This window comes from Hippopotamus amphibius, chromosome 1 (genome assembly GCF_030028045.1).
Source record: "Hippopotamus amphibius kiboko isolate mHipAmp2 chromosome 1, mHipAmp2.hap2, whole genome shotgun sequence".
NCBI classification, from domain to species: Eukaryota; Metazoa; Chordata; class Mammalia; order Artiodactyla; family Hippopotamidae; genus Hippopotamus; species Hippopotamus amphibius.
In genome coordinates this window covers 168308887-168327044 of record NC_080186.1, presented here as the reverse complement: position 1 = coordinate 168327044, position 18158 = coordinate 168308887, and the positions used below count along the sequence as shown (strand labels likewise).

At 38.6% G+C, this 18158-nt stretch overlaps 1 protein-coding gene and 1 long non-coding RNA gene across 7 annotated transcripts in view; one reads left to right on the top strand and one right to left on the bottom strand.

The window, feature by feature from the left end:
• SLC22A4 (solute carrier family 22 member 4) overlaps positions 1-7351 on the top strand; it is a 42806-nt gene extending 35455 nt beyond the window's left edge. For both annotated transcript variants that reach the window (XM_057735453.1, XM_057735444.1), the window contains exons 7-10: positions 814-1028; positions 2068-2250; positions 4350-4485; positions 7276-7351. In XM_057735453.1, the coding sequence (XP_057591436.1) occupies positions 814-1028; positions 2068-2250; positions 4350-4485; positions 7276-7351 (610 nt within the window). The remainder of the gene's footprint in view (positions 1-813; positions 1029-2067; positions 2251-4349; positions 4486-7275) is intronic.
• The window catches only part of LOC130853523 (uncharacterized), a 65709-nt gene that overhangs the window by 32706 nt on the left and 14845 nt on the right, over positions 1-18158 (bottom strand). For all 5 annotated transcript variants that reach the window (XR_009053798.1, XR_009053797.1, XR_009053791.1 and 2 more), the window contains exon 2: positions 881-1022. This is a non-coding gene — a long non-coding RNA (uncharacterized LOC130853523). The remainder of the gene's footprint in view (positions 1-880; positions 1023-18158) is intronic.

Sequence of the window (18158 nt, the reverse complement as noted above, 5' to 3'; positions counted from 1 at the left end):
TTGGGCTTTGTGCTACCCAACCTAATAGGGTATGTGTAAAAAGATCCAACATGTTCCTGAAAACATTTTTCAGATGTCCTCTGCTTTTCAGTCATGTTGATAATAAGTGAATTTCTGCACAGAGATATCTGCATAGTGCAGTGTTTTTTCCACAGGTAAGCTTTTATGTGGGAGTTAACTATAGTGACAGGATATGCAATGTGCACTCTGTGATACCCTGAAGCATTATGGGACTTTCACTTTTTTCCCTAAAGTGAGATTTACTAAATCAATTGGAATTTACTATAAGTGGATCCCACAATTTTACCTGTTTCTTCTTCTACTTCTACTACTAATTCTTCTTTTTTGGGAAGAAGAATGAAATATGGATTTTATGTTCACTGATATGACTGACATTCTTTCTTCAAATAATAGCTCTGAGAGAATGGGAATATACAAACTCTTCTATTGAAACTTGAAATTAACTAGATTAGGATAGATACAGTATTGTTGAATATTGATATATCTAGACTAGTGCTGTCCAATAGAACTTTCTGCGATGATGAAAATATTTTATATCTTTGTTGTCTGTTATAGTAGCCACTAGCTGCATGTGGCTACTAAGTAATTGTGGCTACTCAGCTAGTGCCAAAGTGAGGGACAAAATTTTAAATTTTATTTAATTTTAATTTATTTACTTTTAAATAGCCATATGTGGCTAGTCGCTACTTGTAAGACAGCAAGATCTAGACAATTTCCTGACCATCATGAAATTGTTAAGGATGACTCAGGCCATCCTTTCGTCATTTTTGTCTTTTTTCTTTTGTTTTTCAGGATGCTAACCTCAGTGGGTTACTTTGCTCTGTCTCTCAACGCTCCTAATTTACATGGAGATGCCTACCTGAACTGCTTCTTCTCTGCCTTGATTGAAGTTCCAGCTTACATTACAGCCTGGCTGCTACTTCGAACCCTACCCAGGCGTTATGTCATAGCTGGAGTACTGTTCTTGGGAGGAGGTGTGCTTCTCTTAATTCAATTGGTACCTGTAGGTAAGAAGTTATCCGATATCAATATCTTACCAGAAAAGATCCACACCTTGACCGGGCTAATTATTAGTCACCGTTCCCTGTTTAAGTAGCCTTTACATCATAAACTACTCATAAGTCAGTTATATAAGTGATAGCTAACTCTGCGACTTCCTGTGTTCAAAATTACTCCCTTCAAACAGAAGAGTTAGCCTTGGAGAATCAGAAATCACCACCTGAAGAGAAAGAGTAATGCTCCCAGTCATTCCCTTCATAGAAACATTCACCTAAACCCTCAAACCTCTGAGTCATAATCCCAATTCCCAATTTCTTGGTACTTTCAAACCTTCTCTCTGATGTGTATATTCAAGTGTTAGGGTTGGTAGTACATGCCAGTTCCAGTATAAATTCAGTGATTTTTATGGTCTGTAATCTTTAAGTAGTTAGAGAGCACATGAAAAGATATATGCTTCTCTTTTCCCCTTATGTCTAAATTTCTCACGTTGTTAAAATGTTAACAGATTATTGATATATAGTATTATGCATAGAAATATATACTTCTTTTCTTATTTTAATATTTATTTATTTGGCTGTGTGGGATCTTTAGTTGCAGCATGTGGGATCTAGTTTCCTGACAAGGGATCAAACCCGGGCCCCCTGCATTGGGAGCATGGAGTCTTAACCACTGGACCACCAGGGAAGTCTCTATATTTCTTAATAATAATAAACAGGATAAAAAGGATTGGTCCTTCCCTTCAAAGATTAAACTTAACTGTATTAACATGCTAACAACTGAACATGAAACTGTTGTAATAAATAAAGGTGAACAAGGTTACAAAATGCATAAATGACCTAGAATGACAGAAGAGCGAAGCTCAAAGCAACCCTTCACTCTTCATCTTTATCCATGTCCAATTAGTAAGACTTTGAAGAGAAAGTATAATTTGGAGAATATCTTTATATTATAAAACATTCCTATACAAGCAAAAAGGACAACACAAGCAACTGTTAAGAAAGTATTGTTTCTAAAAGCACCTCTGTTTACACTCGGTCTCTTTTCCAGATTACAACTTCTTGTCCATTGGTTTGGCCATGTTAGGAAAGTTTGGGATCACCTCGGCCTTCTCCATGCTGTATGTCTTCACTGCAGAGCTCTACCCAACCCTGGTCAGGAACATGGCTGTGGGGATCACATCCATGGCCTCCAGAGTAGGCAGCATCATTGCTCCCTACTTTGTCTACCTTGGTGAGATGCCTTTTATCAGTCTATTCTTTTTTTAACTACATTGTAAAAAATGCAAACAGCATAGAAAGTAATGGAAAAAGTACAAGTTCACCTCTACTCTCTTAGTTTCCCAAATCACATCCCTCAGAGGAACTAATATCAACAGTTTGGTGAGTCGCCCTTCAGACATTTCATTTTGCACAATATATACATATATTTAAACTATATATATAAACATAAAACGACATCATAAATATTGTTTCACAACTCTTTTTGAACTTAACATTGTATCAGAATATCTTCCCATATTGGTATATACAGCTCTTTTACCTTCTTTTTAATTAGTACATAGACTTCCAATGTACGTATACACGTAATTTATTTAACCAGGTCCATGGGTGAACATTTAGGTCATTTCCGAGTTTTTGTTATTACAAATAACACTACAATGAACATTCCCCTATGCCCCCACAGCCTTTGTATATTTGGATCAATGAATTGCTGGAGCAATTAAAAAATTTCATAGATATTGCCAAATTGAACTCTAAATACTATACCAGTTTACGATCCAACTGTCAATATATGAGAGTGCCTGTTTCTCCATATCCTCACCAACAATGGGGATTATCCAATTTTTTAATCATAATCTCCATGTGAAAAATGGATATCATCGTTGGTTTCATTTCCTTTTCAATTATGAATGAGGTTGAGCATTTTTTCATGTATTTATTGACATTCTATTTATTTTTAGAGATCCGACCTTTCATATCTTTTCCCATCTTTCTAATGGTTTATTCAACTTTACATTTTTTATTTTGGCCCTTTGAATTAGCCCTTTGTATATATATTGTAAATATTTTTCCTGGTTTATCATTTCCATTTTGACTTCATGACTTTTTTTTTTTTTTTTTTTTTGCATTGCAGGAAATTTTTGCTTTTATATGATCAAATTTATCAATCTGGACTAACACCACAGAGGGGCTTTAGTGGGATGTTCAGTGGATGTAGGATCTGGCACTCCAAGCCTAAACCTCATCTGGCAAGAGATGTAGACACAGCTCCTTATTCTTCCTAGTCATCCATTGGTTACCTACTGATTCAAACACACACACATACACATCCCCAAAGACATATGTGAATTCTTGGAAAAGGTACACTCTAAATCCTTACAGAGAAAGAGAGACATTTTCCACACAGCTGCCCTGAATGCCTGAGAAAGTACATTATTATATAGAATGGTGTTGTTTCCCCCTCTGTTTTTCCCTATACTTTCAAACCATGTTCATTTGGTCTAATGGTGGACCATTGGTACATAAGAAATGGAGGAGTCTGAGAAGGGCCTTCTATTCCACAGTAGAGGCTCCTGTTGGTGACAGAGGTCTCAGAGAAGCTTCAAGATTGATATTTTTTGTCAAATAAAATTCTTGGGTGTGTTATTCCTCTGTAATCTCTGTGTGCAAAAGGGAAGCAAGATGAGGATCTATTATTCTCTTGTCTGAATAACACCAGATAAAGAAGAGGTGCAGTGGTTCTTCCAATTACATATAAAACAAGACATAAATGCTGAGAAAAGAAATCACAGTGCCTGACACTTATTGATTTAAACTGGATTGAATATATCACTTAGGTGTTTTTTAAGAGTCTCACAGCTCTGTGGACCTAGCTTCCCACAGCAGCCTACTGGTTTGGGCAAAAGCAAAGGTCATATCAGTCATAACAGCCAGTACCTGTCCCTGCAACATCCTGGTCAACCTCTTTCCCCTTGGTGTCCTCCTATCCCCCATCTCCAATGACCATTGCCTTAAGAGGAGAACTTTGGTAGGCAAAGATTTCCATCAAAGGAACATCTATCACACATGATTAAGTAGTAGCTTAGAGAATACCAGTTGACATGAAAGACCTTTTGATACCACAAAATTGAGTAGGCAAATGATTATGGAAAGTCACAGGCAATATCTGCCAAACAGAAACTGTGGTGTTTTGCACACTATTTTTCTTCTATAAATATTCATATTTAAAACTGCTCTCAAATACCATTTGCCACCTTTACAAAATGATTCTCAAGAGCATCTGGAGAATCCCTGTATCTAATTGATGTTCTTATGTCCTGTGCCTTACAGGTGCTTACAACAGAGTTCTGCCTTACATTCTCATGGGCAGCCTGACCGTCCTGATAGGAATCATCACTCTTTTTTTCCCTGAAAGTTTTGGAATGACTCTACCAGAGACCTTAGAGCAGATGCAGAAAGTGAAAGGGTAAGTGGAACTTTAAAAAATGATATCAAAATTCCTCAGAAAGAATAAACATGAAAGAATAAATAGAAAAATTCTGAAAAGGAAGAGTAAAATGTGCAGAGTAGCTCTATCAGATAATAAAGCATATTATTAAGCAATGGTAATTAAAACAGCATGATAGTGGTATAGGAAAAGACATCACTGGAATGGAATACAGTTCAGAATTAAACTGAAGAAAATATGAGAATTCAGTGTGTGATAACAAGTAGTGATTCAAAATCAGTGGGGAAAATTAGATTATTCAGTAAAGGGTATTGGAACATTCAGCTAGCCATTTTGGCTAAATAAAAAGCTTAAATCCTACTTCAAAATGCATCAGAATAAATTCCAGAAAGATTAAAAACTGAGACCTAAATGTATAAAATCATACATGTACCAGAAGAAAACATAAATATTTTTATAACCTTAGAGAAGGCCTTTCTGAGCATGATATGAAAAGCAAAGAGCCATAAAGGAAAAGATTGATGTATCTGATTACACAATGTTAGAAATTGTTGATACAGCAGAGATGAAGCCATAAATTAGAACAAAGGTCGACAAACCAGGGGAAAAATATTTGCAACACACAATATAGACATAGAGTTAATAAACTTAAGATACAAGAAGCTCTTAGTGATCAGTGGGGAAAAGACAACTCAGTAAGAAAACTGGCAAATGTCATGAATAAGCAGTTTATAGAAAAGGAAATTTCAGTGGCAAATATATACATGAAAAAGAAATACTTGTCCACATTAATAAAAAAATAAAACAATTCAATATCATTTTTTAGCTTATGAGATTGTTCGAGCGTTTTCTTCCTGATATCAACCAATCCTGACACCAAATAGATGTCCTATAATGTCACCCAGTTATGACACTAATTACCCAAGGCTAGCATCAGACTACAGGTTAAAGGCTCACTCCCACAAGATGGCCTTCTCTTTAGATGCCAGTTGCAAGTAATGGGACCCCAAGGTTATGCACATTTCTGGCTGTTGAGGAGGGGGAAATTTACCCCTTTACCCTCTTAAGTTCTTGTGGCTGAACTAATAACAAAATTGACCCAAGTTAACAGGAGAAAAATAAAGTTTAATTTATGCACACAGAGATCTCTCAGAAATAGGACCTAAGAAATGGCCAAAGCAGGCAGCTTTTACTCTTCCTAGACAAAGAAACAATAAATTTGAGAGGAATTGACAGGACAAAGAAACTTAGGTTTGGGTGCTTAATTAGTAAGGAACTTAAGCAAAGTTTGGGCTTGGGTAGTAAATTAGTAAAGAAGTAGCAAGGTTGGTTTATACAGATTTCTTTGTCCAGCCCTGAATTCCCTATCTCTGGTAATAAGGGTGTTTATATGCGGGGAGTGTACCTATCACTTGAGGGATTTATTTCCTGCTTTCAGGGAGGAGGCCAGAGTTTCCTCCTGCAACAGCTGCTTCACAAGCAACTTCAATTCAAAATAATCACTATAGGAAGTTCCCTGGTGGCCCAGTAGTTAGGACTCTGCGCTTTCACTGCTAAGGGTGCAGGTTCAATCCCTGGTTGGGGAACTAACATCCCACATGCCAAAAAACAAACAACACAAAATAATTAATATGCCATTGTGGCATATTTTGGGGCAGCCTGCCCTGAGTCCAACATGTCCAACTTGGCTACAAAATATGGTGTTTCCACAACCCTCCTCCTCATGTTCAGGAATTTGCTAGAATGACCCACAGAACTCGGGGAAACATTTTACTTACTATTACTGGTTTGTTACAAACAACACAAATGAACAGCCAGGGGAAGATGTACACAGGGTGAGGTCCAGAAGGGTCCAGAGCACAGGAATTCCTGTGGAGTTGGAGAGCATCACTATCCCGGTACATGGATATGTTTGCCAACTCAGAAGCTCTGCAAACCACAGTGTTTAGGGGATTTTATGGAGGTTTCGTCACATAGGCACGATCAATATTGATTCAACCTCAGCCCCTCTCCCCTCTCTGGGGGCTGGAGGGTGGGCTGAAAGTTTCAAGCTTCTAGTCAAGGCGTGGTCTTTCTGGCAACCAGCCTCCATTGTGAAGCTCTCTAGGGACCCACCAAGAGTTACCTCATTAGAATAAGATGCAAGACACTCCTATTACCCTTGTCCTCAGAAAATTACAGGGGTTTAGAAGCTCTATGTCAGGAACCAGGGACAAAAATCAAATATCTTTCTATGATGCCACATATTGGCAAACATTTAAAAGATTAGTGATGTGGTAGGAGAAGTTTAGACTCTAGAGTGAAACTGCCTGGCCTCAAATCCCAAATATAAATCCCAAATTATGCTATGCATAAACTTGGGCAATTTGCTTACTTTTCACTAAACCTCAGTATTCCCATTTGCTATATGGGAATAGTTCATATGGCTTTTGTGACGTTATGTAAGATACAGTGTTTTTAGTGCATAGCCATGATAAAAAAATAAGTCTATATGTGAATGGATTCTGATCCCAGACTGAATGTATCGCAAAAGATGCCCAGTTTTGATAAGTTGGTTCTTCTAATGATAAAACTACTTCAGTATCAACTTTAACTTACTAAGAACTTACCTAAATGCTTACCACTCTATTCTTTCCTCAGGGAAATTATAAAATCATAGAATACTAACTCTAGACTCATGAGGTTCCTATTAGAGTTAAAATAGTTACTGGTTCATTGACTGGAGAAATGTTTTTCAGTGTCAGTTTGGCATTTTGAGGAAGGAAGTCTTAAATATTTAATCTTCTTTAGCACTTATCTTATTTTCAGGTTCAGATATGGGAAAAAACCGAAAGGTTCAATGGAGAAAGAAGAAAGTCCCAAAGTTCTAATAACTTCATTCTGACAAAATTTCCACCCTATTTGGTGAACTGAAAAACAGATCCATAAGACTATGAAGAAATTAAGCCTTTCCTGATAAAATGGACAGATTATGAGGATTAAGACTAAAATGGACCTTGCTATTAAGAAATGCTTGTCATATTTTAAAACAAAACAAAACATTTGTACAGAGTCCTCCTTACTAATTAATTTGATGAAATGGGTTTGTAGGAATTTTAGAAAATATGTTGGTCAAGGACTGGTAAATCCATATAAAGATTAACACTCATTTCCAAATACAAATACTATTCAAATTTTTTTTAAGAAATTTTAACTCAGAGGTAAGCCCAAGCACATATGGGCACCTTATCTTTGACAAAGGAGGCAAGAATACACAATGGAAAAAAGCTTCTTCAATAAGTGGTGCTGGGATAATTAGACAGCTACATGTCAAAGAATGAAATCAGAACATTTCCTAACACCATACACAAAACTAAACTCAAAATGGATTAAACACCTAAATGTAAGGCTATAAAACTCCTAGAGGAAAACATAGGCAGAACACTCTATGACATACATCAAAGCAAGATCCTTTTTGACCCACCTCCTAGAATCATGGAAATAAAATCAAGAATAAACAAACGGGACCTCATGAAACTTAAAAGCTTTGGCACAGTGAAAGAAACCATAAACAAGACAAGAAGGCAACCCTCAGAATGGGAAAAAATAGTTCCCAATGAAACAATGGACAAAGGATTAACCTCCAAAATATACAAGCAGCTCATGAAGCTTAATACCAAAAAAGCAAATAACCCAATCCACAAAAGGGCGGAAGACCTAAATAGACATTTCTCCAAAGAAGACATACAGATGGCCAACAAACACATGAAAAGATATTCAACATCACTCATTATCAGAGAGATGCAAGTCAAAGCCACAATGAGGTATCACCTCACACCAATCAGAATGGCCATCATCACAAAATCTGGAAACAACAAATGTTGGAGAGGGTGTGGAGAAAACGGAACTCTCCTGTACTGTTGGTGGGACTGTAAGTTGGTACAGCCACTATGGAAAACAGTTTGGAGGTTCCTTAAAAAACTACAAATAGAACTACCATATGATGCAGTAATCCCACTACTGGGCATATACCTAGAGAAAACCATAATCCAAAAAGAAACATGTACCATAATGTTTATTGCAGCACTATTTACAATAGCCAGGACATGGAAGCAACCTAAATGCCCATCAACAAATGAATGAATAAAGAAGATGTGGCATATCTATACAATGGAATATTACTCAGCTATAAAAAGGGATGAGATGGAGCTATATGTAATGAGGTGGATAGACCTAGAGTCTGTCATACAGAGTGAAATAAGTCAGAAAGAGAAAGACAAATATTGTATGCTAACTCATATATACGGAATCTAAAAATGGTACTGACGAACTCAGTGACAAAACAAGAATAAGGACGCAGATGCAGAGAATGGACTGCAGATCTCGAGGTTTGGTGGGGCGGGGGGTGAAGGGGAAGCTGAGATGAAGTGAGAGAGTAGCATAGACATATATATACTACCAACTGTAAAATAGATAGCCAGTGGGAAGTTGCTGTATAACAAAGGGAGTTCAGCTAGATGATGGATGATGCCTTGGAGGACTGGGACGGGGAGGGTGGGGGGGAATTGAGGGAGGGAGGGGATACGGGGATATGTGTATAAATACAGATGATTGACCTTGGTGTACCCCAAAAACTGGTACAAGAGTGTAAAGCAATTATATTCCAATTAAAAAAAAAAGAAATGTTATTGAGATACAGTTAACGGACAATAAACAGCATATATTTAGAATGTACAGTTGGTATCTCAGTCTCCCAATTCATTCCCCCCAACCCTCCCTGCTTTCCCCACTTGGTGCTCATATGTTTGTTCTCTACATGTGTCTCTATTTCTGCCTTGCATTTCCTCTTTCATAGTTGTTAGCATTTGCCTTATGTATTGAGGGGCTCCTATATTGGGTGCATATATATTTATAATTGTTATCTCTTCTTCTTGGATTGATCCCTTGATCTTTATGTAATGTCCTTTCTTGTCTCTTGTAACATTTTTTATTTTTTTTATTTTTTTATTTTTATTTTTTTTTACATTTTTTTACATTTTTTATTTTAAAGTCTATTTTATCTGATATGAGTATTGCTACTCCAGCTTTCTTTTGGTTTCCATTTGCATGGAATATCTTTTTCCATCCCCTCACTTTCAGTCTGTATGTGTCCCTAGGTCTGAAGTGGGTCTCTTGTAGACAGCATATATATGGGTCTTGTTTTTGTGTCCATTCAGCCAGTCTCTGTCTTTCGGTTGGTGCATTTAGTCCATTTACATTCAAGGTAATTATTGATATGTATGTTCCTAGTACCATTTTCTTAATTGTTTTGTTTTTGTTTCTGTAGGTCCTTCTCTTATGTTTCCCGCTTAGAGAAGTTCCTTTAGCATTTGTTGTAGGGCTGGTTTGGTGGTGCTGAAGTCTCTTAGCTGTTGCTTGTCTGTAAAGCTTTTGATTTCTCCCTCGAATCTGAATGAGATCCTTGCTGGGTAGAGTATTTTTGGTTGTAGGTTCTTCCCTTTCATCACTTTAAATATATCGTGCCACTCCCTTCTGGCTTGTAGAGTTTCTGCTGAGAAATCAGCTGTTAATCTGATGGGAGTTCCCTTGTATGTTATTTGTCGTTTTTCCCTTGTTGTTTTTAATTACTTTTCTCTGTCTTTAATTTTTTCCAGTTTGACTACTATATGTCTTGGTGTGTTTCTCCTTGCGTTTATCTTGCCTGGGACTCACTGCGCTTCCTGCACTTGGGTAGCTCTTTCCTTTCCCATGTTAGGGAAGTTTTCAACTATAATCTCTTCCAATATTTTCTTGGGTCCTTTCTCTCTCTCGTCTCCTTCTGGGACCCCTATAATGCGAATGTTGGTGCGTTTAATGTCCCAGAGGTCTCTTAGGCTGTCTTTAGTTCTTTTCATTCTTTTTTCCTTATTCTTTTCTGCATCAGTGATGATCACCATTCTGTCTTCCAGGTCACTTATTCGCCCTTCTGCCTCAGTTAATCTGCTGTTGGTTCCTTCTAGGGTATTTTTCATTTCAGTTATTGTGTTGCATATCTCTGTTTGTTTGTTCTTTAATTCTTCTAGGTCTTTGGTAAACTTTTTGATCTTTGCATCCAGTCTCTTTTCAAAGTCGTGGATCATCTTCACCATCATTATTCTGAATTCTTTTTCTGGAAGGGTGCCTATCTCCTCTTCATTTAGTTGTTTTTCTGGGGTTTTATCCCATCCCTTCATCTGGTACAAAGTGCTCTGCTTTTTCATTTTCGCTATCTTTCTGTGGCTGTGGTTTTCAGTTCCACAAGACGAAATACTGCTGATACTGCTTGATACTGCTGTCTGCCCTCTTGTGGAGGAAGCTATCTAGGAGGCTCGGGAGTGCTTCCTGATAAGAGGGACTGATGGTGGGTAAGGCTGGGTGGGCAGAGCTCAGTAAAACTTTAATCTGCTTGTCTACCAATGGGTGGGGCTGTGTTCCCACCTTGTTTGATGTGTGGCCTGAGGCTACCTAGCACTGGAGCTTACAGGCTCTTTGGTGGGGCTAATGGCAGACTCTGGGAGGGCTCACGCTAATGAGCGCTTCCCAGAACCCCTGTCCCCAGTGCCCCGTCTCCTCGGTGAGCCACAGCCGCCCCCCACCTCTGCAGGCAACCCTCCAACACCAGCAGGTAGGTCTGGTTCAGTCTCCTATGGGGTCACTGCTCCTTCCCCCTGGGTCCTGGTGAGCACACTTTTTTTGTGTGCCCTCCAAGAGTGGAGTCTCTGTTTCCCCCAGTCCTGTGGAGGTCCTGCATTCAAATCCTGCTGGCTTTCAAAGTCTGATTCTCTGGGGATTCCTCCTCTCGTTGTTGGACTCCCAAGTTGGGAAGCCTGACGTGGGGCTCAGAACCCTCACTTTAGTGGGTGGACTTCTGCAGTATAACTGTTCTCCAGCTTGTGAGTCACCCACCCGGCATTCATGGGATTTGATTTTTAACACGATTGCGCCCCTCCTACCATCTCATTGCAGCTTCTCCTTTGTCTCTGGTTGTGGGGTGTCTTTTTTGGTGAGTTCCAGTGTCTTTCTGTCGATGATTGTTCAGCAGTTAGTTGTAATTCCGGGGCTCTTGCAAGAAGGAGTGAACGCATGTCCTCCTACTCTGCCATCTTGATCCTATCCCCAAATTTTTTAAAAGTCATTGAATTAATATAACTATCAGGTTTGTGTGTGTATGAGGGAAAGTAAACCAGCATATTCAAAATTACAGTAGTTTTTTTAAAATTAATTAATTAATTTAATTGGCTGTGTTGGGTCTTTTTTTTGCTGTGCACAGGGCTTTCTTTGGTTGTGGTGAGTGGGGGCTACTCTTCATTGCGGTGCGCAGGCTCCTCATTGCCGTGGCTTCTCTTGTTGCGGAGCATGGGCTCTAGGTGTGTGGGCTTCAGTAGGTGCAGCACATGGGCTCAACAGTTGTGGCTCATGGGCTCTAAAGAGTGGGCTCAATAGTTGTGGCGCACGGGCTTAGTTGCTCCACGGCATGTGGGATCTTCCTGGAGCAGGGATCGAACCTGTGTCCCCTGCATTGGCAGGCAGATTCTTAACCACAGTGCCACCTAGGAAGCCCTACAGTAGTTTCTGAAGTGAGCTCATAACACTGCTCTAACCAAACAATTATATGAAGTATTCCTATCCAGGAAATTTTATACACTCCTTTGAGAGGAATTGATGGCAGATACTAATAGCATTTTACAAGTGAAATGCAGCGAGCGATCAAGTAGCCTGGCTTATATGGCCTGTTGGCCTTTAAGAAGGGAACCAAGGCAGTTCCTAGCTACAATTTCAGTGGCTATAGCTCACAGCCTATTGAATAGTCCACATTTGTTGTCCTCTTTGTGAACACTTGGCTAAACTTTCTGTTCCCTAAGACTGCCTTAAGGAACTTTTTCTGGTGAACAGAGAATCAGGAAAACCACCAGCTAATAGTTAGATTGGTAGAGGTGGTTTATGTGCCCCATAGCCAAGAGGGGTCAGCACCCAGGAAGAAGGCTGTCTAAGATAACAATCTGGAGAGCCTTTTAAACCAGTTCTTTCCCTTAATACATACCATCCTAAATATAGTATGCAGTTGTATCCTCTTTAACCAGGGGTACATCTTGTCAGCAATAGCAGAATCTCAGTTCCAGAAATGAGCAAGGTAAAAGGTGAAAGCCACTAATGTGATAATGTATTAACATAAGCTCAGAAGATAAATGTCAGCTCTGTGTCTCACCACATTTTAGGCATGCTGAGATGATAACATAGCAAGAAGTTCCTCCTGAAGACCAGGGCAGCATGCTTTCACCAAGAGCAGCTTCTCTCGGAGCAGCAAATGACAAACTACTGACACTTTAACACAGCCAGCACAATGGTGCACTTGTAGAATAGGCAGCCACTGGTTTTTAAGATGCTGCTTGGTGGCATCATCTCCTAAAATTAATTATCCCCAAATGTAAATATGCACTATCTGAATATTTTTCAAAGGAACCTTTGATGTAACATCTTGGTAAACAATCCTTACTTCTTCAAGATCCTTATCTTGAGCTTTTCTAATTAACTCAGAATTTTTTCTTTACATTGCCATATTTCTAACACATATTTTATATCCTACTGACACAATGATTCCACTTTTTGATTGTTACTTTAAAATCCACTAGAATATCCTGAAATAGTTTATGCTTTGTTACTGGGGACTTGGGTGCACAGCTTCATCGACCCAGCGCTTTTATCTCCCCCATTGATGCAGCCTGTCTGGATCACCTTTCCACTTACCCTGCTAGACACTAGCTGCCTGTCCTGCGAAGAGCAGGCCCTGCTGCCTCCCAGGAAGCGTTCCTTGAACTTCCTTCCCACCAAGAGTGACTGTTCACTCTTCTGTGCTCTTCTGGTACTTGCTACCTTCACTCATTTGGGCTCTTATCTAGTTGGCCCCCCCAATATGTCTTGTCATGCCCCCACTACAAGCCTCTGGGAGGCCAGGGACCTCACCTTGCTTATCTTTTTAATCCTTTGTAGTGCTGCTTATGGAAGTGCTTTCTTGAATGTAACAGGCATTTGATGATACTCCATTTATTTATTTATTTATTTATTTTTTGGGGGGTACACCAGGTTCAATCATCTGTTTTTATACACATATCCCCGTATTCCCTCCCTTATGATACTCCTTTTAATTAAAATACTTTGTAACGCTAGCTTGCTGAAAATGCTGTTTGAAACATAGACATTTGGATTTTTAAACACTGAAGTATAAAATGCTCTTAAAGCTTTTCCTAAATATAAAAACTAAGGATGTGATAATTGCCTTTTACTGCTGTTTGTATGTGTGCTTTTTAAATTCTGTTTATAAAAAGGCAACAAGTACACAAATGAGTTATCTCTTTGGTAGTTCAAAGACCAAGTAGATCAATACATGCCAAAATAGTATTTGATTAAATTCAAGGTATATTCCTGATTTTTAAAAGCTACTTTAAAAATTAGGTCAACTACCTGAACTTGCTTATGAATATCAGTCTCAGAATATCAGCCAATATTACACTGCATGTTAGAGTGAAACACTGGAGGCAACCCATTAACAGTAATTTTATAGATACATGTTTTAGCACCTTTTCAACATTTTGGGGTACGTTTTAGTAACTACAGTCATAGTATAAAATATAGATAAGAAGTAAAACTATTAGAAAACAGACAGAATTATCAATATTACATGGAGCATATAATGATATTCTAGTTTTAAAATCCAAGATAATTAACTGAAAATTCTAATACTTAAGAGTTTCAGTTTAAGTGGAGGCATGTAAGTGTCCCTAAATCAGCAACTTTTTACCTACTAGAAATAACCAGCTGGAAAATATACCGGAAGAAAACAGGTTCCATTCCTAATAGTCATAAAAACATAAAACATACCTAGAAATAATCTCTAAGCAAATGTATAAACCTAAGTGAAAAAATTATTCCATTTTATTAAGACTTCAGTAGAGGAACTTCCCTGGTGTCACAGTGGTTAAGAATCCACCTGCCAATGCGCCAATGCAGGGGACACGGGTTCAATCCCTGGTCCGGGAAGATCCCACATGCTGGGGAGCAACTAAGCCCCTGCGCCACAACTACTGAGCCTGTGCTCTAGAACCTGCGAGCCACAACTATTGAGCCCACGTGCCGCAACTACTGAAGCCTACGCACCTACAGCCCACGCTCCACAACAAGAGAAGCCACCGCACTGCAAAGCTCGCACACTGCACACTGCAACAGAGTAGCCCCCGCTTACTGCAACTAGAGAAACCCCACGCAGCAGCAACGAAGACCTAACGCAGCCACAATAGATAAATAAGTAAAATTAAATTAAAAAAAAAATGTAAGACTTGAGTAGAGACATGCCATGTTCTTGAATGTATAAAATGAATGCTGTGAACCTGCCATTCTTAACAAATTAACTCACTGTTTTAGCATAATTAGAATTAATTTCAATGATGTATTTTAGGAACTAAAAAAAATAATTCCAAAGGGCATTTGAAAGAACAAATAGGCAAGACTGTCTAAGAAATTTTTAGAAAAGTAGAGTTATAAGGTAAAATATTGCCTCAGATTTAAAAATATAAAAAATAGGAAGGCCAGAAACAGACCTAAATGTTTATAAAGTTGTAACATATGATAAAGTGCATTACAAATTATCAAGAAAAGGATAAATTATTCAAAACTAGTTCTGGGATATTGATAAGCTGGGGAAACAATAGCATCTTACCATAAAACACATACCAAATTAATTCTTAATGGATTAAAGATTCAAAAGTAATAAATAAATACACAAATAAATAAATAAGCTGAAGGAAAATATAGGTGATCATTTAATCTCAGGATTAATAGGGAATTAAAGATAAGGTAAAATAAACAGATTTTGCTATAAACTTTTAGAAGTTTCTGTACATCAAAAATCCTAAAGTTAACATAAATTGGAAAAATATTAACAAAAATATATTGGGCAAAGTTAGCTTCCCTTCTGTTTATGCATCAATTTAAAAGTACCATCTAGGGGCCTCCCTGGTGGTGCAGTGGTTAAGAATCCGCCTGCCAATGCAGGAGACACAGGTTTGAGCCCTGGGCTGGGAAGATCCCACATGCCATGGAGCAACTAAGCCCGTGCGCCACAACCATTGAGCCTGTGCTCTAGAGCCTACCAACCACAACTACTGAGTGCACATAACACAACTACTGAAGCCTGCTCACCTGGAGCCCGTGCTCCACAACAAGAGAAGCCACCACAATGAGAAGCTTATGCACCCCAAACAAAAGAGTAGCCCCCGCTCACCACAACTAGAGAAAGCCCATGCACAGCAATAAAGACCCACCAAAGCCAAAAATAAAAATAAAACAAATTAAAAAAAAAAAAGAGTACCATCTAATACTCCACTTAAAGCAAACAGTAAGAAGGTTAAGTGCATCTTTGGAGACCAGTGTTCCTGGGCTTAATGCTGGGTCTGTCATTTATCAGCTGTGTAGCCTTGAGCAAGTTATAGTTATACAGGCATACCTCATTTTATTGCGCTTTGCTTTATTGTGCTTCACCAATACTGCGTTTTTCACAAATTAAAGTTTGTGGCAACCCTGCATTTTCGGATGATGGTTAGCATTTCTTTTTATACTTTTATCTTTTTAGCTCTTTATTGGAATATAATTGCTTTACACTCTTGTACCAGTTTTTGAGGTACACCAAAGTGAATCAGCTGTATTTATACATATATCCCCATATGCCATCCCTCCTGGTTAGCATTTTTTTAGCAATAAAGTATTTTTAAATTAAGATTTGTATTTTATTTAAAATTAAGATTTGTACATTTTTTAAAGGTTTGTACATTTTTTAATGCTATTGCACACTTAACAGACTGCAGTATACTGTAAACATAATTTTATTATGCACTGGGAAACCAAAAAATTCATTTGGCTGGCTTTATTGTGACATTATGGTGGTCTGGAACTAGATCCGAAATATCTCCGAGATATGCCTGAGGCTTCCTAAATCTCAGCCTCTTCATCTGTAAAAGGAGGCTAAGCAGTTCCATGGGGTGATTGTGGGGAGTACATGAGATAATAATAATATATTTAGCACCATGCCTAGCAGACTTAGATGTTTTCCTCTATCTCACATCTCACTGAACTCAACAGTTAATCATTATAATCAACTTCTTTGCCCCTTTCTTAATCTACTTTACTCTTTCGGGCAAACTGCAATGCTGGTTAAATCCAGCCTGCCCTCCCCCACTTCCACCAGCAGCTGCACAGCTAGATGTAGCTGGGAAAAAAATATGCAAACATGCTGACTGGTTTCATTTAAAATTAATCATCAGTCATCAAGAGGAACCTTATTGCTGACTGACAGTCATGCTCCACTGCCCTGGTCCATTCTCTATCCTCAATAACCTTTCTCTTTGGAACTCTATTATCTCCTTCCCCATGCTCACCCTCAGCTGTGTCTTTGCTTCCTATTTCCCTTAAGCTCTTACCATCTTAATCCACCAACCTAACTGCATTTGTACCCATACACTCTGTCTTTTCTCCTATTGGGATAAATGGTCTCTGCTTCTAGCACAAAATTCCCTGTCTCTCTTTCTCTCTGTTTCTGCACTTCGTGCCCCCATCCCCTTCCTTACCTACTCAAGGACATTGCTCCAGCAACTAATTAATTCTCCTGTCTGCCCCGTAATCTATCTGTCCAACTTTTCTCTCTCTACTGGATCTTTTTCATTCAGTATGCAAACATCCTGTTATTTCTACAATGCTGAAAAAGCTCTCCCTTGACCCCACTTCTGCCTTCAACTACTGCCCCATCTCTTCCTATCCCTTTACAGCAGAACTCTTCAAAAGATAGCTCTATATTTGATACTTCTAGTTTTTTCTTCCAATTTTCTCTTAAGCCCACTACAATTCAGTTTTAGCCCCCACCTCTTCACCAGAGCAGCTTTTATCAAGGTCCCCAATGGCCTGCATGTTTCTGAAATGAATGGTCAATTCATAGTCCTCATCTTACCTGCCTTCTCAAGGGATCAGACAAGCTGATTTCTCTTTCCTTGAAATGTCTTCTGGGACATCACATTTGCTTGGTTTCTTCTTATTTTGTTGACTGTTCCTTCACAATTTCCTTTGCTGGTCCTTTCTCACTCCTCTACCGCTAATCCATTAGAGTGCCCAGAACTTAGTCTTTGGTCCTCTTCCTTTTTTTAAGACCCAATCTTATGATTTAAGATGTCATTTCTATATTAAAAACCAGCAAATATATAGACAGCTTAATTCCAGGCTCAGACACCAACTCAATATCCTCATGGATGTATAATGGGAGTCCCAAACTTTAACATGTCCAAATTTAGTTTGTGCTCTTAATCCCCTACCCCACCCCCCTCAAATCTGCTTTTCCTGAAGTCTTCCCTATCTCAGTAAGGGGCAACTCCATTTTTCCAATTGCTCTTTCTCTCATACTCCACATCCAATCTGTTAATAAAGTCTTTGGCCATAATTTCAACATACCTAGAATCTAGATTCTGTTAGCTTCCTAACTGGTCCCTCCCCCTCAGTCCTGCTCCTGCCCTCCTTCTGTCTATTCTCAGCATAGTAGTATGAATTATCTAAATGAGATCATGTCACGTTACTGCTCAAAACCTTTCCATAGATTCCCATCTCAGTTTTCCTTTATTTTTTAAATATTTATTTATTTATTTATTTTTATTTTTGGCTCC